The sequence below is a fragment of the Entelurus aequoreus genome, linkage group LG25 (assembly GCF_033978785.1).
Source record: "Entelurus aequoreus isolate RoL-2023_Sb linkage group LG25, RoL_Eaeq_v1.1, whole genome shotgun sequence".
In the NCBI taxonomy this organism is placed as follows: domain Eukaryota; kingdom Metazoa; phylum Chordata; class Actinopteri; order Syngnathiformes; family Syngnathidae; genus Entelurus; species Entelurus aequoreus.
This window is the reverse complement of record NC_084755.1, coordinates 37,228,846-37,252,260: the sequence shown is the minus strand read 5'-3', so window position 1 is coordinate 37,252,260 and position 23,415 is coordinate 37,228,846. Positions and strand designations below refer to the sequence as shown.

General features: G+C 38.2%; 1 protein-coding gene across 1 annotated transcript; it reads right to left on the bottom strand.

Annotated features, from left to right (window-relative positions):
- Window positions 1–3,382: 3,382 nt before the first annotated feature.
- On the bottom strand, window positions 3,383–22,136 carry LOC133642863 (WW domain-binding protein 2-like). The gene is made up of 8 exons (XM_062037275.1): window positions 21,978–22,136; window positions 16,011–16,119; window positions 15,796–15,934; window positions 15,636–15,728; window positions 15,342–15,548; window positions 4,854–4,961; window positions 4,138–4,220; window positions 3,383–4,063 (listed from the first exon to the last, which is right to left on the bottom strand). The coding sequence occupies exons 1-8, from the start codon at window positions 22,034–22,036 to the stop codon at window positions 4,007–4,009; spliced, it is 855 nt and encodes a 284-aa protein (XP_061893259.1). The 5' UTR covers window positions 22,037–22,136; the 3' UTR covers window positions 3,383–4,006.
- Window positions 22,137–23,415: the final 1,279 nt, after the last annotated feature.

Below are 23,415 nucleotides of genomic sequence, written 5' to 3'. Positions count from 1 at the left end.
CAGCTAGCAATTAGGGTGTTAATTGTCAGCTACCAATTAACAAGCCAGATGCCTTTATACAGCAATTAGATGACTATTTGCCAGCTACCAATTAGCATGCTACTTGCCTACTAACATATAGGTTGTTAGTTGTCAGCTAGCGATTATCACACCAGATGCAATTATATAGCAATTACGTGACTATTTGCCAGCTAGCAATTAGCACACCACATGCCTACTAGCACATAAGGTGTTAGTTGTCAGCTAGCGATTATCACACCAGATACAATTACCTAGGAATTAAGTTAAAATTTGTCAGCTAGCAATTAGGGTGTTAGTTGTCAGCTAGCGATTATCACACCAGATGCATTTATATAGCAATTACGATACAAGTTGTCAGCTAGCGATTAGAGTGTTAGTTGTCAGCTAGCAATTGTCATGCCAGATGCAATTGCCTAGCAATTAGGTTACAAGTTGTCAGCTAGCAATTAGGGTGTTAGATGTCAGCTAGCAATTAGGGTGTTAGTTGTCAGCTAGCGATTAACAAGCCAGATGCATTTATATAGCACTTACGTGACTATTTGCCAGGTAGCAATTAGCATGGCACTTGCCTACTAGCACATACTGTATATTAGGGTTGTACGGTATACCGGTATTAGTATAGTACCGCGATACTAATAAATCATTTTGTTACGATACCGCCTCTGAAAAGTACTGATCGTTACAACACTACAGTATATATACCTTTATATACTGTATATACCTAAACTGTATCGGGGCTTGAATATAAGCACGGCAACTGCAGCAAGTAACGCAACCGCCCTCGTCATTTGCAGTAATGCCCTAAAAAATTGACCAACATCAGGGGCAAGAACATGCCTTGACCGCCCTTGACTTTTTACTTGTTAATGGAGGAGGGATGGATGTAACAATAAACGGTATAATGATAATTCACGATAAAATTCCAGACGGTTTAATTTTTTAATTACCGAAAAAACGTCATTTATTAATGCATTTTAGGCAACAGGAAGTCAGGCGCATGCGCACTAGCATCGTTTGGCTTGATAATCATGGCGGACTAACTACACGGACTTTGCTTTGGAGATTTCTCCTCAGAATTAACGGAGCCAAGCGCTTGGTTTAACATAATTTTCCCTAGCTGTGTTTAAGAGTGCTGAGTTTAGATGGAGACAGGTGTGGACAATATTGGAGACTTGTCCCCACACTAAAAGTATACAGCGAAGGAGAAAACTATTTCATGTTGCTTTTATTTTCTCAACACAGTGTCCATCAGCTGCTGTGACAGAGTTAATGATGTGAGGAAACATGCAGCAGGCGATGTGTCGTGAACGTTGTCACAACTTGTTTATAAAGTCTTTAGTTTGTTGACTGGGATGTTAACTCCTCCTTTATTTAACTGTAAACTGTATCAGTGTTCAAATAACATCAATACTAGCTATAACGTTTTGTCATCTCATCGAACTGAACGCGGGCTGTGAAGATTGTCTATTCGATGTGAGAGGTGTCACTCTGGGTTTTTGTTTTTGTTGGCCAAACTGTTGCACTGAAACACTAGGGAGGCGTAGAAGAACAAAGCTTGTTTATTAGACTTCATCTTCATTAAAATGTGAGGCCTGCTGTATATACCGATATACATATATACCTATATATATATATACCTATAATGGCTCACCTGCACTGGATTCCTGTGCACTCCTCTTTGCATCAGTTGGTGACATCTGCACTGCTGACTTGTCTCCATTCAAGATGATCCCCTGCTGGCCACACTGTGGACTGCACTCTCACATTATTAACTGTATCCACTCGCCATCCATTGCACCGGTCCCCACATCTGTGATCCCTTCCAAGGTTTCTGGTTGTTCCCATTGGGTTGAGTTTTTTCTAGCCCTGATGTGGGATCTGAGCCGAGGATGTCGTTGTGGCTTGTGCAGCCCTTTGAGACATTTATGATTAAGTGCTATATAAGCGATTGATTGATGAAAAAAGCTAGCAATTAGGGCATTAATTGCCAGTGCGCAATTTGTGGCGCAAGCTGCCAACTAGCAATTAGGTTACCGGTTGTCAGGTTGTTAGCACACCACCTTCTAGCTAGCATTAAAAGTGGTAGTTGCCTGATTCAATTACCAAAAATTAGGTAATTAGTTGTCAGCTAGCAATTAGGTTACTAGTTGTCAGCCAAGGATGATCCCGCCACTTGCCAGCTTACAATTAGTATGCTCGTTGTCAGCTAGCAACTAACACGCTAGACGCAATGAGCTAGCAATTAGGGCGCAAGTTGCCAGCTAGGAATTAGCGGTGCAAGCTGCCAGCGAGCAACTATGTTGCAAGTTGTCAGCTAGGGATGAACACACCAGAGGCAATTAGCTAGCATTTAGGCTGCTAGTTGTCAGCTAACATAATAACACAATAACAAAGTAGTATTAGTATTAACAGCACTATACTGTATTATTTAAATATTACACAATAACAAAGTAATATTAGTATTAACAGCACTATACTGTATTATTTAAATATTACACAATAACAAAGTAGTATTAGTATTAACAGCACTATACTGTGTTATTTAAATATTACACAATAACAAAGTAGTATTGGTATTAACAGCACTATACTGTATTATTTAAATATTACACAATAACAAAGTAGTATTGGTATTACCAGCACTATACTGTATTATTTAAATATTACACAATAACAAAGTAGTATTAGTATTAACAGCACTATACTGTATTATTTATATATTACACAATAACAAAGTAGTATTGGCATTAACAGCACTATGCTGTATTATTGAAATATTACACAATAACAAAGTAGTATTAGTATTAACAGCACTATACTGTATTATTTAAATATTACACAATAACAAAGTAGTATTGGTATTAACAGCACTATACTGTATTATTTAAATATTACACAATAACAAAGTAGTATTAGTATTAACAGCACTATACTGTATTACTTAAATATTACACAATAACAAAGTAGTATTGGTATTAACAGCACTATACTGTATTATTTAAATATTACACAATAACAAAGTAGTATTAGTATTAACAGCACTATACTGTGTTATTTAAATATTATACAATAACAAAGTAGTATTAGTATTAACAGCACTATACTGTATTATTTAAATATTACCCAATAACAAAGTAGTATTAGTATTAACAGCACTATACTGTATTATTTAAATATTACACAATAACAAAGTAGTATTAGGGCTCGGTGAATGCCTCAGTTTGGGGTTCTTGGACTGGAAAACACTTAAAACCACGGTCTCACTTTCAGAACAAGAGTCCGACCTTAAATCATGACTCAAAGATGTTCGTAGGCTGTGAAACATCCAGATCATAAATCAGTGGCAGAGCTGGGCATGTACTCTACTTAATAAACGACACATTTATTAGATTGAAGTCAAGAAACAAAGAGTTATTATTACATGTACATTGAAAGCAAAGATGAGTCCCTACTAAAAGTGTGCAAAGGGCAGTAAGTATGTGTTAATTGATGTGCTGGAGTAAAAATAAAGGATTAAGTGAACGGTAACTTCACACGGGCTTGGTTACAAGGAGACGTGTGTTCCGGTTTCACTGGGCCTTTGCATACATCAATACAATAGCAGGCCTGATGCCAAGTAGGAATATTGCACACCTGTACACTTCAATCAATACTTTGGGTTGGGATTACTGAGGGAAGATGATTAACACGCTCACTTAATTCAAAAACTGTGTAGGAAATGTTACTGCAAAAATATTGGTCCTAATTGTTTTTGGTTAATAACTACAATAACTTCAATCAGTTTGGTAATAAAAATACATTCCTCGTCCTTCCTGCTCTCTTTACATGCCAGGAAATGATGTATATATTTTTTTAAAAAAACAGTCCGGGTGGTTTTGGCATGTCGAAAAAAGGTTGCATGAAAGAGAAAAGCGTATTTTGAAGCAAAACGTGTATGGTATTGTATATCGCCATCAGGGTTCCGTCAGAAGGTAAAGGAGGATAGTTAGTTGTTTTTCTTGTCGGGAGTGTTTGGATACGGTGCGTACGCAGGAGGCCGCTCCTTTGAGGGGATACAAAAAGAATATATGTGCTATCAGTACCATAAGTGTAGTGGGGTCAAAGTCAGTGTCTTACCGTGGGCATGTAGACGTTGTGGGGGTTGCTGGGATTGTAGTACGCACTGCTGGCTGCCTCCGCTGCCTTGGCGTTACCTGGGCCTGAAATCACATGTGATGGATGCATTTTATTAGGATGCACTGTTCCCTCCATCAGGGACACCATTTTAGGAGTGATATAAATGTATGTTAGGCCATTGTATCCTACAAACCCCGTTTCCATATGAGTTGGGAAACTGTGTAAAATGTAAATACAATTGCCTTTTTTGCCACTTGTGCCAGCTTTTTTGAAACATGTTGCAGGCATCAAATTCCAAATGAGCTAATATTTGCTAAAAATAACATTTACCAGTTCGAACGTTAAGTATCTTGTCTTTGCAGTCTATTCAATTGAATATAAGTTGAAAAGTATTTGCAAATTATTGTATTCAGTTTTTATTTACCATTTACACAACGTGACAACTTCACTGGTTTTGGGGTTTGTATGTTTGAGCCTGAGGATGGACATCTCTATTACTAATAGAGATGGTGATACAGTCCACTGAAGCCAGACCACACGAGATTGAAGACAGGATTAATATGGCCAGAGAAATGACAGCATATGAGTGTTTTTTTTTTAGGTGGCGTGATTTAAAGTGATTCACTTTAGGCCAGACGGATCACATGTGACGGGTGCAGTGACGCAGACATGGACGAGGAAGAGGAGAGAGAGAGAGAGAGATGAGAGAGGCAGACCTGGAGGTGCCGGCGCTGTCCAGTTCTGAGGGGGTGGTACCCAGTTTTGAGGGGGTCCGGGATACGGAGGAGGGGGTGCCATGTAGTCATACCCTGGTGAGTACATTCCTGGAAGATAAGGGAAGTAAATGTTGAGTTCCTTCATTGCATAGACACACAGAGTTTGTGTCGGAGGTCACAAAGATGGCCTCTGCACATCTTAGCATGGCTAACCAATACGGTCACTCCAGCGGCACTGAGAGCGGACTCAGCCAAACTACCTTAAGGTAATGTCGTGATTTTCAATGCCAACCAAAAAAATGTACTCAAAAAAAACAAAAAAACACTTCAACGTACCGTATTTTTCGGACTATACGTCGCAGTTTTTATCATAGTTTGGCCGGGGGTTGCGACTTATACTCAGGAGCGACTTATGTGTGAAATTATTAAACACATTAGCGTAAAATATCCAATAATATTATTGATCTCATTCACGTAAGAGACTAGACGTATAAGATTTCATGGGATTTAGCGATTAGGAGTGACAGATTGTTTGGTAAACGTATAGCATGTTCTATATGTTATAGTTATTTGAATGACTCTTACCATAATATGTTACGTTAACATACCAGGCACGTTATTTATGCCTCATATAACGTACACTTATTCAGCCTGTTGTTCACTATTCTTTAGACATTTTAAATTGCCTTTCAAATGTCTATTCTTGGTGTTGGCTTTTATCAAATACATTTCCCCCAAAAATGTGACTTATACTTCAGTGCGACTTATATGTTTTTTTCCTTCTTTATTATGCATTTTCGGCCGGTGCGACTTATACTCCGGAGCGACTTATACTCCGAAAAATACGGTAAGTAAAGTAAGGCTCCACTTTTCCAAGAATGCGCTAGCTTGACGCTACTACACTTTGGTTTTACTGATTAGCATTAGCGATTTACATGGCGATTTCAACACCTGCAAATGTGTTGATGTAAACGACAACGAAGATGCATGTTACAAACAAACAGCTGGTGCATAATACTTACAGTCTTAACACTTTTTAGGGCGCAACAAAAAAAACAAAAAACACCATAACCCATACACTAATGCAGTGGTTCTTAACCTGGGTTCGATCGAACCCTAGGGGTTCGGTGAGTCGAGCTCAGGGGTTCGGCAGAGGTCAAGACACACCCGACTCATCGTGTAAATAAAAACTTCTCCCTATCGGCGTATTACGGGTACGGCAACAGCAGAAGTCAGACTGATTTGCAGGTGTGTAATTTGTTGTGAGTTCATGCACTGTGTTGAACAAGGTGATGTTCATGCACGGTTCATTTTGTGCACCAGTAATAAAACATGGTAACACTTTATTATGAGGAACATATTCACAATTAATTAGTTGCTTATTAACATGCAAATTAGTAACATATTGGCTCTTAACTAGTCATTATTAAGTACTTATTAATGCCTTATTCGGCATGGCCTTATTATAACCCTAACCCTCTAACCCTGGCCCTAACCCTCTAACCCTGGCCCTAACCCTAACCAAATAACTCTAAATTAAGTCTTTGTTACTTGTTCCCCATACTAAAGTGTTACCAAAAACATATAACTTTGTCTTGAATTTGAAAAAAAACCCGAAATGTTATTTTTCACTAAAGAAGGGTTCGTTGAATGCGCATATGAAACTGGTGGGGTTCGGTACCTCCAACAAGGTTAAGAACCACTGCACTAATGCCATCGAACGTCTTGGACTTGCAACTGTAATTGTAACTTAATGTCATACTTGCAAATGAGACTTAGAAATTAGACAATAAAACGAGACATAAAAACTGGACAGCGGTTACCATAACCAGACATTTTTTTAAATGTTAAAAGAAAAAAACAGATTTTTGTTATTAGAAACAATTAATATTGATCACCACACACAAAAATGCCTAAAATTGGTTTCACGGGTACCATAAATTGATACCGTATCGGTTCAAATATGTACGTACCCTTACATATAATTCTTTTACCATTGTTGCTATGACGACCATGTACTGATCAAGCACAAGAGACGTGCTCTTCAGTGGAACCTGGATTTACTAACCCCTCATTGTACAAACTTTTCGATTTACAAACCGGAGGCCAAGTGTCATTTTTTTTAAATGACACTTCTGCTCAATCATTTCAGGTGTCTCGCTAACAGAAGAGTCCACTCACTACTGTAAATTCCGGACTATAAGCCGCTACTTTGAACCCTACGCATTATAAATAAAACGGTGCAACTAATTTATGGACTTTCCTTCGCTGACAGCCCTATTGCAAATAGTTTTGTTTTAAACCAAGCAAAGACACTGAAAAGGTGTCTTTGTGCTATTGTGCCATCTTTTGGATGAGTTCACTTACTGCAGGTGCTGCATTGCCCGTCTGTTTAGAGCTTTCAACCGGAAGTACAATTGCAACTAACTAACTAACTAAAACAATTCTTACTTACTAGGAAGTAAGGATGTAGCAGTATTTTCATGCCTATTTGTACGCATCATTAGCATTAGCTAATATGTTCACCAGTGTCTATGTTAGCATTATTAACTTACAACACCTCAAGCAACGTTTATAAATTTTACAATATAACTAAAACAATTCTCACTTACTAAAGCATTTCATGTGTGATGTCTGTAGGAGAGTTTTCAAGCATATTTGTATGTGCTATCATAATATAATCAAGCTAGTGTTGTTAGCATTAGCTAATATGCTAACACATTTACAAGTGTCTGTAATAGTATTATTAACTTATAATGGCGTTCTTTTCGCATTGTTTCAGTTTCACATATTCCTCGGGAAATTCACCAAAACGTCACAGTGGAGTTATTGAGTCTGTTAAGCTGATTGGAGCGCTAGCTTGCGCAGCTAGTGGGTCCATGACGATGACCTCTGTTTTGTTTGACCAGCCGTTTTACTGCCGTTTAGAAACAATTCTGGTATGTAAATAAACATTTCTGTGTGGATGACTCATTTCACAACGTATATATCTGTGACTTATAGTCCGGTGCGACTATGACGACGACTTCTGTTTTGTTTGACCAACCATTTTACTGCCGTTTAGAAACAATTATGGTATGTAAATAAACATTTCTGTATGGATGACTCATTTCACAACGTATATATCTGCCACTTATAGTCCGGTGCGACTATAACGACGACTTCTGTTTTGTTTGACCAGCCGTTTTACTGCCGTTTAGAAACAATTAAGGTATGTAAATAAACATTTCTGTGTGGATGACTCATTTCACAACGTATATATCTGCGACTTACAGTCCGGTGCGACTATGACGACGACCTCTGTTTTGTTTGACCGGCCGTTTTACTGCCGTTTAGAAACAATTAAGGTATGTAAATAAACATTTCTGTGTAGATGACTCATTTCACAACGTATATATCTGCGACTTATAGTCCGGTGCGACTATAACGACGACTTCTGTTTTGTTTGACCAGCCGTTTAGAAACAATTAAGGCATGTAAATAAACATTTCTGTGTGGATGACTCATTTCACAACGTATATATCTGCGACTTATAGTCCGGTGAGACTATAACGACGACTTCTGTTTTGTTTGACCGTCCGTTTTACTGCCATTTAGAAACAATTAAGGTATGTAAATAAACATTTCTGTGTGGATGACTCATTTCACAATATACATATCTGCGACTTATAGTCCGGTGCGACTATAACGACAAATTCTGTTTTGTTTGACCAGCCATTTTACTGCCGTTTAGAAACAATTAAGGTATGTAAATAAACATTTCTGTGTGGATGACTCATTTCACAACGTATATATCTGCGACTTATAGTCCGGTGCGACTATGACGCAACTTCTGTTTTGTTTGACCAGCCGTTTTACTGCCGTTTAGAAACAATTATGGTATGTAAATAAACATTTCTGTGTGGATGACTAATTTCACAACGTATATATCTGCGACTTATAGTCCGGTGCGACTATGACGACGACTTCTGTTTTGTTTGACCAGCCGTTTTACTGCCGTTTAGAAACAATTAAGGTATGTAAATAAACATTTCTGTGTGGATGACTCATTTCACAACGTATATATCTGCGACTTATAGTCCGGTGCGACTATGACGACAACCTCTGTTTTGTTTGACCAGCCGTTTTACTGCCGTTTAGAAACAATTAAGGTATGTAAATAAACATTTCTGTGTGGATGACTCATTTCACAACGTATATATCTGCGACTTATAGTCCGGTGCGACTATGACGACAACCTCTGTTTTGTTCGACCGGCCGTTTTACTGTCGTTTAGAAACAATTAAGGTATGTAAATAAACATTTCTGTGTGGATGACTCATTTCACAACGTATATATCTGCGACTTATAGTCCGGTGCGACTATGACGACAACCTCTGTTTTGTTTGACCAGCCGTTTTACTGCCGTTTAGAAACAATTAAGGTATGTAAATAAACATTTCTGTGTGGATGACTCATTTCACAACGTATATATCTGCGACTTATAGTCCGGTGCGACTATGACGACGACTTCTGTTTTGTTTGACCAGCCGTTTTACTGCCGTTTAGAAACAATTAAGGTATGTAAATAAACCTTTCTGCGTGGATGACTCATTTCACAACGTATATATCTGCATCTTATAGTCTGGTGCGACTATGACGACGACTTCTGTTTTGTTTGACCTGCCGTTTAGAAACAATTAAGGTATGTAAATAAACATTTTTGCGTGGATGACTCATTTCACAACGTATATATCTGCGACTTATAGTCCGGTGCGACTATGACGACGACTTGTGTTTTGTTTGACCGGCCGTTTTACTGCCGTTTAAAAACAATTAAGGTATGTAAATAAACATTTCTGTGTGGATGACTCATTTCACAACGTATATATCTGCGACTTATAGTCCGGTGCGACTATGACGCAACTTCTGTTTTGTTTGATCAGCCGTTTTACTGCCGTTTAGAAACAATTATGGTATGTAAATAAACATTTCTGTGTGGATGACTAATTTCACAACGTAAATATCTGCGACTTATAGTCCGGTGCGACTATGACGACGACTTCTGTTTTGTTTGACCAGCCGTTTAGAAACAATTAAGGTATCTAAATAAACATTTCTGTGTAGATGACTCATTTCACAACGTATATATCTGCGACTTATAGTCCGGTGCGACTATGTCGACAACCTCTGTTTTGTTTGACCGGCCGTTTTACTGCCGTTTAAAAACAACTAAGGTATGTAAATAAACATTTCTGCGTGGATGACTGATTTCACAACGTATATATCTGCGACTTATAGTCCGGTGCGACAATGACGACGACTTCTGTTTTGTTTGACCAGCCGTTTTACTGCCGTTTAGAAACAATTAAGGTATGTAAATAAACATTTCTGTGTGGATGACTCATTTCACAACGTATATATCTGCGACTTATAGTCCGGTGCGACTATGACGACAACCTCTGTTTTGTTTGACCGGCCGTTTTACTGCCGTTTAGAAACAATTAAGGTATCTAAATAAACATTTCTGTGTAGACGACTCATTTCACAATGGATATGTCTGCGACTTATAGTCCGGTGCGACTATGACGACTTCTGTTTTGTTTGACCAGCCGTTTTACTGCCGTTTAGAAACAATTAAAGGCCTACTGAAATGAATTTTTTTTATTTAAACGGGGATAGCAGATCTATTCTATGTGTCATACTTGATCATTTCGCGATATTGCCATATTTTTGCTGAAAGGATTTAGTATAGAACAACGACGATAAAGATTGCAACTTTTGGTATCTGATAAAAAAAAGGCTTGCACCTACCGGAAGTAGCGTGACGTAGTCAGTTGAACATATACGCAAAGTTCCCTATTGTTTACAATGATGGCCGCATGAAGTGAGAGAGATTCGGACCGAGAAAGCGACAATTTCCCCATTAATTTGAGCGAGGATGAAAGATTTGTGGATGAGTAAAGTGCAAGTGAAGGACTAGTGGGGAGTTGAAGCTATTCAGATAGGGAAGATGCTGTGAGAGCCGGGGGTGACCTGATATTCAGCTGGGAATGACTACAACAGTAAATAAACACAAGACATATATATACTCTATTAGCCACAACACAACCAGGCTTATATTTAATATGCCACAAATTAATCCTGCATAAAAACACCTGCGTGTTTGTTATGCTAGCTCCTAGCTCCTCTGCTAGCTCCTAGCTCCATAGAACACGCCAATACAATTCAAACACCTGATCAACACACACAATCACTCAGCCCAAAAGACCGTTTACCTAACCCAAGGTTCATAAAGCTTATATATTTTTAAAAAGTTACGTACGTGACGCGCACATACGGTCAAGTTATCGAATGTTTAGCAGCCAAGGCTGCATACTCACGGTACCTGATATTCAGCTGGGAATGACTACAACAGTAAATAAACACAAGACATATATATACTCTATTAGCCACAACACAACCAGGCTTATATTTAATATGCCACAAATTAATCCTGCATAATAACACCTGCGTGTTTGTTATGCTAGCTCCTAGCTCCTCTGCTAGCTCCTAGCTCCATAGAACACGCCAATACAATTCAAACACCCGATCAACACACACAATCACTCAGCCCAAAAGACCGTTCACCTAACCCAAGGTTCATAAAGCTTATGTATTTTTAAAAAGTTACGTACGTGACGCGCACTTACGGTACGGTACGTGTTATGCTAGCTCCTAGCTCCTCTGCTAGCTCCTAGCTCCATAGAACACGCCAATACAATTCAAACACATGATCAACACACACAATCACTCAGCCCAAAAGACCGTTCACCTAACCCAAGGTTCATAAAGCTTATGTATTTTTAAAAAGTTACGTACGTGACGCGCACTTACGGTACGGTACGTGTTATGCTAGCTCCTAGCTCCTCTGCTAGCTCCTAGCTCCATAGAACACGCCAATACAATTCAAACACATGATCAACACACACAATCACTCAGCCCAAAAGACCGTTCACCTAACCCAAGGTTCATAAAGCTTATATATTTTAAAAAAGTTACGTACATACGCAAAACAAAGCCAAAGCTGCATACTCACAGTAGCACGTCTGCGTCTTTGTCATCCAAATCAAAGTAATCCTGGTAAGAGTCTGTGTTGTCCCAGTTCTCTACAGGCGTCTGTGTATCCAAATCAAAAGTCCTCCTGGTTAGAGTCTCTGTTATCCGAGTTCTTCCATCTTGACTGCATCTTTCGGGAATGTAAACAAAGAAGCGCCGGCTGTGTACTGTTGTGGCTGACTACGTTCGAAAAATACGTCCATTTCGCACCGACAACTTTCTTCTTTGCTTGCTTGGCTTCCTTCTCCATAATGCAATGAACATGATTGAAACAGATTCACGAACACAGATGTCCAGAATACTGTGGAATTATGAAATGAAAACAGAGCTTTTTCGTACCGGCTTCAATGTGGAAGGCATACCCGTGTTCGTCGGGCTACGTCACGCGCATACGTCATCCTCAGAGGCGTTTCGAACCGGAAGTTTAGCGGCAAATTTAAAATGTCACTTTATAAGTTAACCCGGCCGTATTGGCATGTGTTATAATGTTAAGATTTCATCATTGATATATAAACTATCAGACTGCGTGGTCGGTAGTAGTGGGTTTCAGTAGGCCTTTAAGGTATGTAAATAAACATTTCTGTGAAGATGACTCATTTCACAACGTATATATCTGCGACTTTTAGTCCGGTGCGACTATGACGACGACTTCTGTTTTGTTTGACCAGCCGTTTTACTGCCGTTTAGAAACAATTAAGGTATGTAAATAAACATTTCTGCGTGGATGACTCATTTCACAACGTATATATCTGCGACTTATAGTCCGGTGCGACTATGACGACGACTTCTGCTTTGTTTGACCAGCCGTTTTACTGCCGTTTAGAAACAATTAAGGTATGTAAATAAACATTTCTGTGTGGATGACTCATTTCACAACGTGTAAATCTGCGACTTATAGTCCGGTGAGACTAGAACGACGACTTCTGTTTTGTTTGACCGGCCGTTTTACTGCCGTTTAAAAACAATTAAGGTATGTAAATAAACATTTCTGTGTGGATGACTCATTTCACAACGTATATATCTGCGACTTATAGTCCGGTGCGACAATGACGACGACTTCTGTTTTGTTTGACCAGCCGTTTTACTGCCGTTTAGAAACAATTAAGGCATGTAAATAAACATTTCTGTGTGGATGACTCATTTCACAACATATATATCTGCGACTTATAGTCCGGTGCGACTATGACGACGACTTCTGTTTTGTTTGACCGGCCGTTTTACTGCCGTTTAGAAACAATTAAGGTATGTAAATAAACATTTCTGTGTGGATGACTCATTTCACAACGTATATATCTGCGACTTATAGTCCGGTGCGACTATGACGACGACTTCTGTTTTGTTTGACCAGCCGTTTTACTGTCGTTTAGAAACAATTAAGGTATGTAAATAAACCTTTCTGCGTGGATGACTCATTTCACAACGTATATATCTGCGACTTATAGTCTGGTGCGACTATGACGACGACTTCTGTTTTGTTTGACCTGCCGTTTAGAAACAATTAAGGTATGTAGATAAACATTTGTGTGCGGATGACTCATTTCACAACGTATATATCTGCAACTTATAGTCCGGTGCGACTATGACGACGACTTCTGTTTTGTTTGACTGGCCGTTTTACTGCCGCTTAGAAACAATTAAGGTATGTAAATAAACATTTCTGTGTGGATGACTCATTTCACAACGTATATATCTGCGACTTATAGTCCGGTGCGACTATGACGACGACTTCTGTTTTGTTTGACCGGCCGTTTTACTGCCGTTTAGAAACAATTAAGGTATGTAAATAAACATTTCTGTGTAGATGACTCATTTCACAACGTATATATCTGCGACTTATAGTCCGGTGCGACTATGATGACGACTTCTGTTTTGTTTGACCAGCCGTTTTACTACCATTTAGAAACAATTAAGGTATGTAAATAAACATTTCTGTGTAGATGACTCATTTCACAAGGTATATATCTGCGACTTATAGTCCGGTGCGACTATGACGACGACTTCTGTTTTGTTTGACCGTCCGTTTTACTGCCGTTTAGAAACAATTAAGGTATGTAAATAATCATTTCTGTGTAGATGACTCATTTCACAGCGTATATATCTGCGACTTATAGTCCGGTGCGACTATGACGACAACCTCTGTTTTGTTTGACCGGCCGTTTTACTGCCGTTTAGAAACAATTAAGGTATCTAAATAAACATTTCTGTGTAGACGACTCATTTCACAACGTGTATATCTGCGACTTATAGTCCGGTGCGACTATGACGACGACTTCTGTTTTGTTTGACCGGCCGTTTTACTGCCGTTTAGAAACAATTAAGGTATCTAAATAAACATTTCTGTGTAGATGACTCATTTCACAACGTATATATCTGCGACTTATAGTCCGGTGCGACTATGACGACGACTTCTGTTTTGTTTGACCAGCCGTTTTACTGCCGTTTAGAAACAATTAAGGTATGTAAATAAACATTTCTGTGTAGATGACTCATTTCACAGCGTATATATCTGCGACTTATAGTCCGGTGCGACTATGACGACGACTTCTGTTTTGTTTGACCAGCCGTTTTACTGCCGTTTAGAAACAATTAAGGTATGTAAATAAACATTTCTGTGAAGATGACTCATTTCACAACGTATATATCTGCGACTTTTAGTCCGGTGCGACTATGACGACGACTTCTGTTTTGTTTGACCAGCCGTTTTACTGCCGTTTAGAAACAATTAAGGTATGTAAATAAACATTTCTGCGTGGATGGCTCATTTCACAACGTATATATCTGCGACTTATAGTCCGGTGCGACTATGACGACGACTTCTGTTTTGTTTGACCGGCCGTTTTACTGCCGTTTAGAAACAATTAAGGTATGTAAATAAACATTTCTGTGTGGATGACTCATTTCACAACGTGTATATCTGCGACTTATAGTCCGGTGAGACTAGAACGACGACTTCTGTTTTGTTTGACCGGCCGTTTTACTGCCGTTTAAAAACAATTAAGGTATGTAAATAAACATTTCTGCGTGGATGACTCATTTCACAACGTATATATCTGCGACGACGACTTCTGTTTTGTTTGACCAGCCGTTTTACTGCCGTTTAGAAACAATTAAGGCATGTAAATAAACATTTCTGTGTGGATGACTCATTTCACAACATATATATCTGCGACTTATAGTCCGGTGCGACTATGACGACGACTTCTGTTTTGTTTGACCGGCCGTTTTACTGCCGTTTAGAAACAATTAAGGTATGTAAATAAACATTTCTGTGTGGATGACTCATTTCACAACGTATATATCTGCAACTTGTAGTCTGGTGCGACTAATATATGGAAAATGATTTGTTTCTTCTAAAATTTAGTGGGTCAGGTGCACTCTATAGTCCGTAAAATACGGTAGTGTATTCTGCACCTGTGGCTGCTGTTGGGTAAGCGTAGCCCATGTTGCCAGCAGCAGGAGGAGCAGGAGGCGCTGGGTAGTAGCCATTTTGCTGGGGAGGCGGAGCATACGGATAGCCTGGCGGAGCAGGTGGAGGCGGTGCGTAGCCGTTGGTCATTCCAGGTGAGGGGTAGCCGTGATGCGAAGGCGCACCGTTGTGGGCGGGAGTCCCACGGGAAGCTGCAACACAATGTGGTGACACGCATTTTGCAAGGATTTTACGCCATCTGCGGAAAACTCTGCAACAATGGACGCGAATGAACAAACCGTTTGTGGCCAGTTTGAAGAGATGTTGGCCCACGTCGATGGCGCCTCCGCTCGGGAAGGACATCTTGAAATGTGCCTGGCCCTCCCAGCCACCTGGGAAGAGACGGCGACGCGTGAGCGGACAATCGGATAGACAAAAAGTCTAAATCGGGCCACCGACCGTTGGGCTCGGCGGACACTGTCCCTTTAATGTAGTTGGCAGCAAAGACGGGTTGCTCGATGCTGCAGTCCTTCATCAGATAGTAGGGGAACATGGCCGAGCCCAGGCAGTCCTTTGTGTTGCTGGACACAAACACCATCTGAGCCAGCAGCAGATAAAAAGAGTGTTATGAGTGCCAAAAGGCAGCGAGGGCGGTGTGGCGTGGGCAGCAGTACCCTGTATGCTGTCAGGTACACGCTCCCCTTCTTGGTGCCCTTCAGCAGGTCCGTCTTACAGGTGACATCACTGAAGGACAGCTCCACGTTCTTACATTCCCTTAGAACACTGAGAAGGACAAAGTGAAATATACATGACTGCATGGTTCTCAATTCTTTTCTCTCACACTCCCCACCCCCCCGAGGGACAGATTTATTTTCACGCCCACTCTGAAGTTAATGTTTTTTGTATGTGTAAAGATAGACTAAAGATACTATTACGCCATTGCCTCTCATCCCCCTGCTATCCCCCGACACCTCACGCTCCCCCGAGGGGGACCCTCCAAACTACTTAAAAAGCACTGCATTAAACAAGCTGTTTGGAACTTACTCACAGTTAAATTTTACTAGGAGACAGATTTTTTTCACGCCCACCAAAACGAATGTTTATCTATCTGTATGTGTCAAGATAAACGCCAGTGGTTCTTCATTATTTTCTCTCACATCCCACCTCCCCACACCTGAAGTTATTTTTTTATCTGTATGTTACAAGATAGTTATTTACTAATACCAAATATACTATTACGCCACTGGCTCTCATGCCCCCTCTACCCGCCAACACCTCACGGCCCACCCAGGGGGACCCTCCCAACTATTTATAAAAAGCACTGCATTAAACGGGCTGTTTGAAACTTACTCACAGTTAAATTTTACTGCGAAACAGATTTTTTTTCACACCCACCAAAATGAATGTTTGTATGTGTCTAGATCAGGGGTCACCAACCTTTTTGAAACCAAGAGCTACTTCTTGGGTACTGATTAATGCGAAGGGCTACCAGTTTGATACACACTTAAATAAATTGCCAGAAATAGCCAATTTGCTCAATTTACCTTTAACTCTATGTTATTATTAATAATTAATGATATTTACACTTAATTGAACGGTTTAAAAGAGGAGAAAACACGAAAAAAATGACAATTAAATTTTGAAACATAGTTTATCTTCAATTTCGACTCTTTAAAATTCAAAATTCAACCGAAAAAAAGAAGAGAAAAACTAGCTAATTTGAATCTTTTTGAAAAAATTAAAAAAATAATTTATGGAACATCATTAGTAATTTTTCCTGATTAAGATTAATTTTAGAATTTTGATGACATGTTTTAAATAGGTTAAAATCCAATCTACACTTTGTTAGAATATATAACAAATTGGACCAAGCTATATTTCTAACAAAGACAAATCATTATTTCTTCTAAATTTTCCAGAATAAAATTTTTAAAAGAAATTGAAAAGACTTTGAAATAAGATTTAAATTTGATTCTACAGATTTTCTAAATTTGCCAGAATATTTTTTTTGAATTTTAATCATAATAAGTTTGAAGAAATATTTCACAAATATTCTTCGTCGAAAAAACAGAAGCTAAAATGAAGAATTAAATTAAAATTTATTTATTATTATTTACAATAACAAAAATACATTTACTTGAACATTGATTTAAATTGTCAGGAAAGAAGAGGAAGGAATTTAAAAGGTAAAAAGTTATATGTGTTTAAAAATCCTAAAATCATTTTTAAGGTTGTATTTTTTCTCTAAAATTGTCTTTCTGAAAGTTATAAAAAGCAAAGTAAAAAAATTAATGAATGTATTTAAACAAGTGAAGACCAAGTCTTTAAAATATTTTCTTGGATTTTCAAATTCTATTTGAGTTTTGTCTCTCTTAGAATTAAAAATGTCAGGCAAAGCGAGACCAGCTTGCTAGTAAATAAATAACATTTAAAAAATAGAGGCAGCTCACTGGTAAGTGCTGCTATTTGAGCTATTTGTAGAACAGGCCAGCGGGCGACTCATCTGGTCCTTACGGGCTACGTTGGTGACCCCTGGTCTAGATAAACGCCAGTGGTTCTTCATTATTTTCTCTCACCCCCCCCCCCCCCCCCCCAAGATTGTTCTTTACTAATACTAAAGATACTATTGCGTCATTGCCTCTCACGCCCCCTTTGCCCCGCGACACTTCACACCCCCCCGCCTGGGTGGACCGTCCAAACTATTTAAAAAGCACTGCAATAAAAAAAAGGCAGTTTGGAACTTACTCACAGTTAAATTTTACTAAGAGACCGAATAAATGTTTGTTTATCTATCTGTATGTGTCAAGATAAACGCCAGTGGTTCTCAATTATTTTAATTATTATTTATGACACAAACTAAAGTGATGTTAACAGTAAATGAACAAGTAAATTAAAAATCCATTTCTACCGCTTGTCCCTTAAAATGTTGACAAAATAATCAGGCTGGGGACCCCTGTACTAAAACCGTCCCATGTGTGATGTCTGTAGGAGTGTTTTCATGCATGTTTGTACGCGCTATCGTAATGTTATCAAGCTAGCGTCGTTAGCATTAGCTAATATGCTAACACATTTACGAGTGTCTGTGTTAGTATTATTAACTTACTACAGTTTCAGTTTCACGAATTCCTCAGTAAATTCACCAAAACGTCACTGTGGAGTTATTGAGTCTGTTTAGCTGATTGGAGAGCCGGCTTGCGCAGCTAGTGGGTCCATGACCATGACTTCTGTTTTGTCTGTTCGGCCGTTTTACTGCCGTGTTATTTTTTTTCTTAAATTTCGTGGGTGCGGTTTATATACCGTTGTGCTCTATGGTCTGAAAAATACAGTACTAGGATTAAAGCCATGGTTACTTCGGTAAACACTGCAGCATGTGTGACGTCATGTCTGAATGTGGGTCAGATTGCATTCACATTATACATCATATTTTTTTGGTAAAGTGAATGATTACTGTACACGCTGGACTATAAGCCGCTGCTTTTCCCCCCGCTTGGAACCCTGCGGCTTATTTATGGATATTTTTTCCCCCCGCTAATGGCAATAATGCTTTGTGTTCGATAGTTTTCATGAAACCCAAGCAGGGGACTGAAATGGTGTGGTTCTGTTCGTGCTATAGCGCCATCTTTTTGACAAGTTCGCTCATAATACAGAAATGACACAATATGTTACTGCATACGTCAGTAACCACATTTTTGTCTGTTGTGTTAACTATCCAACATTTTTATTTTTGATTGATTGTTTGAAACTTTCATTAGTAGGTTGCACAGCACAGTACATATTCCGTACAATTGACCACTAAATGGTAACACCCGAATAAGTTTTTCAACTTGTTTAAGTCGGGGTCCACGTTAATCAATTCATGGTACAAATATATACTATCAGCATAATACAGTCATCACACAAGTTAATAATCAGAGTATATACATTGAATTGTTTACATTATTTACAATCCGGGGGGTGGGATGTGGAGGGGGTTAGGTTTAGTTGATATCAGCACTTCAGTCATCAACAATTATATCATCTGAGAAATGGACATTGACACAGTGTAGGTCTTTGATTGCTATAGTGTACAGCTCTGGTAACGGGTACATTCGCACCAACCTGCACAAATGTACTTAAAAATGTAACAATCAAAATAAATATTTATCTATTTATTTATTTATATATATATATTTCTTTTATATAAATATTTACATATTATTTATATATATTTATTTATTTATATATGCACCTTATTGCTTTTTTTTTTTATCCTGCACTAACATGAGCTTATGTAACAAAATTTCGTTCTTATCTGTGCTGTAAAGTTCAAATTTGAATGACAATAAAAAGGAAGTCTAAGTCTAAGTCTAAATATGACTTTTTTTTTGTTTACTAGGGCATGCATATATAATATGCATTAGTTTGACCATTTAAAATCAACGATAATAAAAAGGAGATGCTTGGAAATAGCATAAAAATGCCCCAAAAACTTGGAAAAACGCGATTCATAGCGTTACTTTTTGGTCTAACCATCATGAGCAGAAGTTCTGTTCAGGTATATTTCTTAAATATTTTGATAAATCATCATAAATAGGTATTGATCAATCTTTAAGCTGTGTGTATTTGATTTCAGTTTGCTTTTCACATCTTATTTAGAATTTTAGTTGACACTTTTACAACCTTGTGTTGCACTCATGATGGCGTAACCAAACTAGATTATTTTGAATATTTATTCCCTTTTTTACATGTAGTATTTTTAAAGGCCTACTGAAAGCCACTACTACCGACCACGCAGTCTGATAGTTTATATATCAATGATGGAATCTTAACATTGCAACACATGCCAATACGGCCGGGTTAACTTATAAAGTGACATTTTAAATTTCCCGCTAAACTTCCGGTTGAAAACGTCTATGTATGATTACGTATGCGTGTGACGTCAATCGTTGAAACGGAAGTATTCGGACACATTGTATCCAATACAAAAAGCTCTGTTTTCATCGCAAAATTCCACAGTATTCTGGACATCTGTGTTGGTGAATCTTTTGCAATTTGTTTAATGAACAATGAAGACTGCAAAGAAGAAAGCTGTAGGTGGGATCGGTGTATTAGCGGCTGGCTGCAGCAACACAACTAGGAGGACTTTGACTTGGATAGAAGACGCGCTATCCGACGCTAGCCGCCGACCGCATTGATAATCGGGTGAAGTCCTTCGTCGCTCCGTCGATCGCTGGAACGCAGGTGAGCACGGGTGTTGATGCGCAGATGAGGGCTGGCTGGCGTAGGTGGATAGCTAATGTTTTTAGCATAGTTCTGTGAGGTCCCGTTGCTAAGTTAGCTTCAATGGCGTCGTTAGCAATAGCATTGTTAAGCTTCGCCAGGCTGGAAAGAATTAACCGTGTAGTTACATGTCCATGGTTTAATAGTATTGTTGATTTTCTGTCCATCCTTCCAGTCAGGGGTTTATTTCTTTTTTTTTCTATCTGCAGTTAAGCCCGATGCTATCACGTTAGCTCCGTAGCTACAGCGCTTCGCCGATGTATTGTCGTGGAGATAAAAGTCACTGTGAATGTCCAATTCGCATTCTCGACTCTCATTTTCAAGAGGATATAGTATCCGAGGTGGTTTAAAATACAAATCCGTGATCCACAATAGAAAAAGGAGAAAGTGTGGAATCCAATGAGCCAGCTTGTACCTAAGTTACGGTCAGAGCGAAAAAAGATGCGTCCTGCACTGCACTCTAGTCCTTCACTCTCACGTTCCTCATCCACGAATCTTTCATCCTGGCTCAAATTAATGGGGTAATCGTCGCTTTCTCGGTCCGAATCGCTCTCGCTGCTGGTGTAAACAATGGGGAAATGTGAGGAGCCTTTCAACCTGTGACGTCACGCTACTTCCGATAAAGGCAAGGCTTTTTTTTTATCAGCGACCAAAAGTTGCGAACTTTATCGTCAATGTTCTCTACTAAATCCTTTCAGCAAAAATATGGCAATATCGCGAAATGATCAAGTATGACACATAGAATGGATCTGCTATCCCCGTTTAAATAAAACAAAATCATTTCAGTAGGCCTTTAAATATACTGTGTTTTTTTCTTTTTGGAACATGTACTATACATATAATACAATAAAGTCCCATATAAAATGATGTTTCTAGCAATACTTTAATTTTGCCTTTGAAAGTAACACTCCAATGTCCATTAGTGGAGCTGTACACTATAACAAACGTAGCTTTAATGTATCAAATGATTTCCTGTTAAAACGAAGCCATTCGTGACATTTTTGTGTTCCCCTTTATTTTTTTGTTAAGTATCGAAAAGTATCGAAATACATTTTGTTACCGGTACCATGATATCGGCACAAGCCTAAGTGATGGTATGTTGACATGTCAGACGATGTCAACATCCAGGCAAGACACTTCCTGTTTTGAAAGTGAACTTTAATAGCCACACAAATACGGTCGGCAACATTGTATTCATCTTAGTTAGGTCATGAGTTTAAATAGAAGCGTTTTTAAAAATAAAAAAAAGGCATCACGTGACCACGTTGGTGTTTGCTAGCTAAGCTAGCTAAAGTAGGCCACTAAGCTGACGCCGGCAAGTAAACAAGCCGAGCGGAGACGCGACCGAATTTGTTGTAAACGTATCAACTTTGGCCACTTACCTTTCCCCGTTGGTGATTAAAACCCCGCCGTTTTGAGAGTGGTTTCTGTTAAACGCCATGGCGACGACAAGCCGTCCTAATAATGCTCACTTCTGTGTTGTGTGCGCAGCTGACAGGCGCGCAGTGACGTCACCAGTGTTACGTCACAGCTCCAGCTGGACACTTCGGAACTTTCCACACACACACACACACTCAAAAAGGCTGTAAACAGCTTATATAAATGTTTCCAAAACGTGCCCTTGACTGACATTTATATCATTCAGACGGATACAAATGTATTTTTACTTTTTTTTTTTGTTTTGGTTCCGTTATTTTCCTAAAGGCTGAAAACGTATGTTTATGTAACGTAACACGTGACGGCAAGCCAGCTATTTCATTGTTTTTTAAAGGGCGTGTGCACAATGACGTCACTACATGATTCTCGAAGGATTCAAATTGTGTGTGTTTACTGTTTGTAAATGTTGAAATGTATAAAAATAAGGTTTGTATAAAAAGAAAAAAAAAGAAATAAATATATATAAATATATTTAAAATACTCTACAACAATTTTTTTAAACTTTTGATGCAACCAATATTTATGCACTGAATTTTTATCACATAAAATATACTGAATTTCATTTCAAAATGTTTGTTTACACTGAATTTTTTCTGCATCCAAAATTTTACACTCAATTTATATACACTGAATTTTTCTGCACCATTTGTTTACACTGAATTTTAATGCACTGATTTTTTTTTATACACTGAATTTTTTTTACACAGAATTTTAATGCACTCAATTTTAATGCACCAATTTATTAATTTTTTAACACTGAACATTTTTCCACTAAAATGTTTAAACTGAATTTTAAAACTGTATTTTGACGAACTCAATTTTTAAAAGCACAAATTTTAGCTCACAAATGTCTATTCAATAAAATTGTCAGGATGATTTTATTTTACAAAATTAACACGCAAAAACTTGGGTTACATAAATTGTCAACAAAAAGGTTTTGTTATAAATAATTATTTTTTTTAGCTCTAAATGGTCAGAAAATCATGAAGAAAGTTAATTTGAAAAAAAAAAGTAGTTTTGAAAGTGTTCTGCATAACACATTTAATACCATTTTCTTTTTTTCCTTTTGTTCTTTTCAAAAAGTATTAATAAAAAAAATATATATATATATATTTAAAAAACTAATTCAACATTTAATTTTTTTAAATAATTTTTTAGCTTCAAAGGGTCAGGAAATATTTGTCAACATTATTATGCTCCAGGCAAAAACAATTCTACATAAATGTCGATTTATAAAAGTAAGTCCTACATTTTCGAATTGGCTTAATGGTTCACAATTATCAATCATATCTCGCAGAATGATTCAATCCCTTACATTTATAAACGTATGTTTGTTGTGACAAGCGGTAGAATTGGATGGATGTTCAATAAAAAATAAAAAAA